Genomic DNA, 5,364 nt, shown 5'->3' with positions numbered 1-5,364 from the left:
CTAAAAAAACACAAAGCAACAACAGTGGGTTTTACACAGAAGGGAGAGCAGGCTGGATGGGGGTAGTGAGGGAAGTGCTGTGCAGGATGAGCTGTGTGTGACGCCCCCACCTCAGCTGGGGGGAAGTCAGGCCCATGAACCCCAACCCTGACCCTGGTCTTCTCTGTGCTCCCAGTGACTGCCTGGACAAAAGCAGCTTCTTCTTTCCCCCCGCCCTGTCCTACCAAAGCAGAGCTTGCAGACCAGCAGGAACCATACCCTGCACTATCAGATTAAGGCGTGCAGTGTTTAAGACCTGGATGATGCTAAGCACACTTCACTCAGGCCAGCTGGTGTGCCAAAAGCCCCTTCCCTCTGCTTGTAGTGTTTGCTGCAGAGCTCTCTCAGGGGAAGCTCCCATCTGTTTCTCTGCCTCACACACAATGTGATCATTGAACAGCCATACTTGTAAACAATATTTTATGCTCACAACACAACACATTTTTTCTACTCCCTTCTTCAGCTCCTGGTGGAAAGGCCAGCTTACAGCATCTCTCAGCAGCTGACTCTGGCCCGCACCTCCAAGGGCTGCTCCAGGTTTGCCCACAGAGCAGGTGCTGCTACAGGCTCACTGTTTATGCCCTGGCTCTCCCATGGCAACAGACTGCCCTGAACCCCACTGAACAGCAGTACCAGACAAGCATCCCAATACTGGTGGTACTGCAGCCAACGAATGGTTCGAGCCAGTATATTCATGATTATTTTTAGGGGTGGGGGAAGCAACCAACCACCACCCAGCCATTAAGCTGGAACTGTACAAGACTTACTTGATCTGAGTCGAGAGTAACGCGCAGACCAAGCTTAGTCATGCCGTCTTCTTTTAACAACTTCAGATGAGGACAGAGAGCTAAACAGAAAGCTTTTGCCACGTTTTCAGTCAGTCTGCTGTGGTCAGCTGGGTCACTCAGACCGCTGTGCTGCTCATCGTTCTCCAGGAAGAACACCTGAAGGTACGAATTAAGAGACAGAACATGAAGTTAATTAAACGCCAGTCAAAGCTTTTTATGATAGAAGACTTCAAGAAAAGCTTCTTGAGGAACGTCAGTAAAAGACCCTGAAGACAAACTGCCCCTCAAACAACAGACAGTTACACAGACGTTCTCCAACAATAAGAGTTATCTGCCTTCTAAAAGGTAGTTTTAATACACAATAAGGTGAAACCAGCTGTTACCTCAGGTAACAGTGAGCAAGCATTTTTCTAGTTCTTCCTATGTTCAACAAGACAGCATGAGAAGAGCTGGGCAGCACAAAGGTGGTGGTGGGACGCTGTGCTCTGCACTGTGCCTTGCACAATCTTTCCCTACAGGTGCCAAATCCGCTCCAGGTTTGTTCTGAAGAATTCGCTCCATAATTTTGGGATGTCGGGAGTGCAGGATGAAGACAAGACTGCTGCAGCTGCAGGCCCAAAATGCTCCGTTTGCCTCGCTTACCTCTGTCCATCGAATGACCTTCCCATTCGCCTTGTACTCTGAGCCATGAAATATCTTCACACTTGTTATAGACTCCATTGATTTGCCATCAATAGGGCTGACGACACTGCAGAAATGGGGGGAAAAGGGTAAATTCCTTCTTAGCAGGAAATTATTAATAGAGCATATTGTAAAGGAAAAGTATCTCCCAGATCAAAGGACAGGACAGTGCCTCTGGTTCACCTACAGCCTTCAACACAATTGCTACAGGTTGTTTTCATAGCTTTTTTGTTTTAGTCATTTATAATGTTGGTGGAGGCCCGCGATACCTTGAAACGCTGCTTATACACCACAGAATGTGTTCTTAACATTTAATTACAGAACCTCAGACTGACGCGGTGTCTGTCCATACAGAAAGGCCATCCCTTTGGATGCTGATTCCTTACGAGGCCGTACCCATCAGAACAGCATTTTTCCCCTTAAGTACTTAAACTGCCATGTACACTTTTCTTTTGGCTTAACCATCGAAGTGCAGCATTGACTGCTGGTGTTCAGCACTTTCTCTTCCAGCACTACTTCATGCACACAAAGCAACAAGAGTACGAACTGACCACAACACGCAGGGCTCAGCATTGAGTGCTGGAGAGATTCCAGTAACTGGTTATGAGCAATGGGAAAATAATCCGCAGCACTGACAACTCTTAATTGATGCCCCAAAGCTCTGGTGTCTCAAGCTCCACTTTCATTACATTTAATTGCATCTTATCATTCAAAGTAGAGGTATAAGCTTATAATTCACACTGAGTCCAGCCACCTCATAAAATCCATTAAAATTGTTAACAAATCCAGTCAAATACATCTTGCTTACCCCTTATTGAAGTTTTTATCATCTTCTACCCACTGAATGTGAACGTGTTCCTGAGGATCTTCAGCATCTACTTTGCCACAAGTGATGGTGAAGTCTTTCATCTCTCTCAAGGCCTGCCTCAGAGAGTCCATGTTCTCCGCCGTTATCTGGACCATTACTCCATCTAGGGAACCAAGAAATCCTCATAAGCCAAAATAAATCACAATGAGCAGACCCCATAAAACAGAAAAACATCCTTCCTCTTGTGAGCAACATTGAAACATGCTGAAAATCCATTTGACACTACACAAGCCCATTCCTGAACTCTCTGATCCTTAAAAGATGGAACACTGACGAGGAAAAGCAAAACAGGTGGGGTGTTCTGCTAAGTAAGATGAAGCTGAACCAGCAGCTTCATTCCAACGCTCAGGGCTCAGCTGAGCAGTGCTAAGGGGGAAGCAGCGCATTTTAAGCAAGCAGTTCAGTTCTTACCTTCTACTATACTGGATTTGGCAAGGTAGCCTGAAGAGGATTTTAAAGCTCCACTGAACACAAAGAAGCTGGCACCAGTCACTGCAACAACAAGGAGAGTGATTTAGTGAGGCTGTCATCAAAACAATGCCTTGCACAAGAACCAGGTACAACAGCTCCATCATCCAAAGAGGTGATTAACAGAAATCAGAACAAGTGCTGCTCAGAATTATAGTGACTTTAATGCATCTCACATGCTTGGACATAGAATGGCAAATCATCCAGCTATCTTCTGAACTGGACAGCCATTTTATCAGCCTAAATGCTCGTATTTCATCGCACTCTCCAGTAATGCCTTTAAGTTTCAAATCTGTTAATTTAGGGTAACCAATTACATCATCCTAAAAGTTCTCACACAGCCAGCATAAGACTGTGCGATCTGCTTATGGCCCACACTAACACCAACCAGTGGAAAAACAGCCAGCTGGTTTAGAATAAAATTCTCTTAAATGACCACCAAGCATCACAGAACGCTGCACGTCCCGCTGTTCATCCCGTGTGTAAAACAAACCACACTCAGGTAAAACCAGCAGTCCTGAAGTGATGTCTCATGTCAGTACACTCAATGCACATGGGGCTGGCCTGTATCTTGCTTCTTCTCATTTGGTGATAGTGTAAATGTCTCTGCCATGTAAAGCCTGGAAATGAGATGATCTGATGCAGGCGAACACACCTTTGAAGTTACGCTCTTTAAACACTGCTGCTGCTGCTTATTTCTGTTCACATCTCCCCCCTCCTACTAAACCTAATCTTCCTCCTTTTGCACAGCCTACAGGGCAAGCACAGGCAACCACATCCCACCTCTAGTCTCCAACAAGGCCAAAGAACGCTGTCAATATTCACATACAGAAGTTGTGTAAGGCAGTCACAGCACTTCTGGAAACGCGCATGTCCCAAGCTGCACTGTGCAAACAGTATTACCATATTTACAAGGGAGCAAGCTGTAATATGCTTCATTTTGTGTCTGCTTGGTCTATGAAGCTGCCAGAAGCCTCTCAGACAATTCAGAACAGCACTACTGACCTAGAAGTGTGATGAGGGCTGCACACGGGACACAAACAGCAGCGTGCCCCTGGATGTCTGAGATTCTGCATTCTGCTAAGAGGATAAAATGCTGAGGGGGTAAAGGCAGACAGAGAGCAGCGCAACACGCTATTCTGCGTGTTCAAACCTAACTCACAGAGCTGCCCATTCAGGAAGGCCAACAGTCAAATGATTTTCTCTGAGCCAGAGCAGAAACACTGAAATACAGACAAGCCCAATCCTGACAGATTCACCAAGCAGAGTGTGGCGTCACTGTAAGAACAACAGCAAAACAGAAGTCATACAGAGCACCGTGAGCCAACAGCTTCCTCACGAGCCCCAGTCTCACCCTTCCTTGACTGATTGTGGATGCTGATGGCCTGCGTCTGGTAATTCCCATCATCATTCTGAACGCAAACCAGATGCGAGTCTGCTTTCTCATTGAAGCACGCTCCCCCTGCTAGAACATGCTCGTTGGATTTGTTCATGGCTTTCATCATCTGCAAACAAAAAGGTTTATGCCATTCTTAGCCTGTTTGTCAAGCAAAAATACCATGTGAGGGTTATTCTTGGAACAGTTCATTCAGACAGTGAAAATTAAGAGTGCTTGCAGTCTCATGTCAGACAGACTTCAGTACTCAGAACCATCACCTGCACTTGAAAAGACAGTTCAGGTCTTATTTCATCTAGATGCTTTATTGTCTCCTTTCACGTAATTAGGATAACTGGTAAGAAGGACAGATGACCTACAAAGTAGCTGTTTCATAAATCAACCAAGGGAAAAAAATAGTAGAAAAATACTGGGAAGAAATACCTGGTTAGTTTACACTACTAGAGCCAGTGATGACATACATCATAAACTGCGGTTGGTGCTCTGGATCGTGGCATTTCATCCTGGTTCTGCCATGAGCACACACCAAAGCATTGGTGCCTCTGTGCTTCACCAGCGTGAACTGGTGAAACTGGGATCATTTTTTCCCCTTCGAAGACTTTGCAAAGAGATGTGAATCACTGACAGCCAGAAACCATTTCAGTTCTCAGCACAGTATTATTATATATCAGTATTATTATAAATCGTACTCCTCCTTTCATTTTCCCCCCTCCATTTTGTCTCAGACAATGAGATTTTTTTATCTGAAACAAGCACTGAGGAGTCACCAATCCTGGATCTAAAAATGATGGATTTGATTTAAAGAAAAAAAGAGGGGAAAGAGGGTCGAGAGTGATTAAATGACACCTCAGAGAGCAGGAAAATGCCGACATCTCCTAAGAGCACTCACACTCCAACCCTCTGCTTCCTGTACCTGATAAGCAAGCACGCCCTGCACATCATATTTATCCTTCTCAGTCTAACATAATACCTTAATTAGAGCGTCAGGAACATCCGCTGATGCTCGCTGTTGACAAACATGCACAGGTGTAACGTTTAGGGAGGAAACTTAATTAAGATTTTGCATCAGACAACAGTGTATTTCATTATCTATTTATCATGACATGCTCCAGAAACAGGAATTT

At 45.1% G+C, this 5,364-nt stretch overlaps 1 protein-coding gene across 3 annotated transcripts in view; it reads right to left on the bottom strand.

The window, feature by feature from the left end:
- Positions 1 to 5,364, bottom strand: part of ZFYVE9 (zinc finger FYVE-type containing 9) — a 51,757-nt gene that overhangs the window by 2,464 nt on the left and 43,929 nt on the right. For all 3 annotated transcript variants that reach the window (XM_072343823.1, XM_072343822.1, XM_072343824.1), the window contains exons 14-18: positions 4,199 to 4,349; positions 2,788 to 2,868; positions 2,317 to 2,479; positions 1,470 to 1,575; positions 807 to 983 (exon numbers count right to left, since the gene is read on the bottom strand). In XM_072343823.1, coding sequence (XP_072199924.1) covers positions 807 to 983; positions 1,470 to 1,575; positions 2,317 to 2,479; positions 2,788 to 2,868; positions 4,199 to 4,349 — 678 coding nt within the window. The remainder of the gene's footprint in view (positions 1 to 806; positions 984 to 1,469; positions 1,576 to 2,316; positions 2,480 to 2,787; positions 2,869 to 4,198; positions 4,350 to 5,364) is intronic.

This window comes from Excalfactoria chinensis, chromosome 8 (assembly GCF_039878825.1).
Source record: "Excalfactoria chinensis isolate bCotChi1 chromosome 8, bCotChi1.hap2, whole genome shotgun sequence".
NCBI classification, from domain to species: domain Eukaryota; kingdom Metazoa; phylum Chordata; class Aves; order Galliformes; family Phasianidae; genus Excalfactoria; species Excalfactoria chinensis.
The sequence above is the reverse complement of the archived record's forward strand: the minus strand, read 5'-3'. Positions and strand labels throughout refer to the sequence as shown.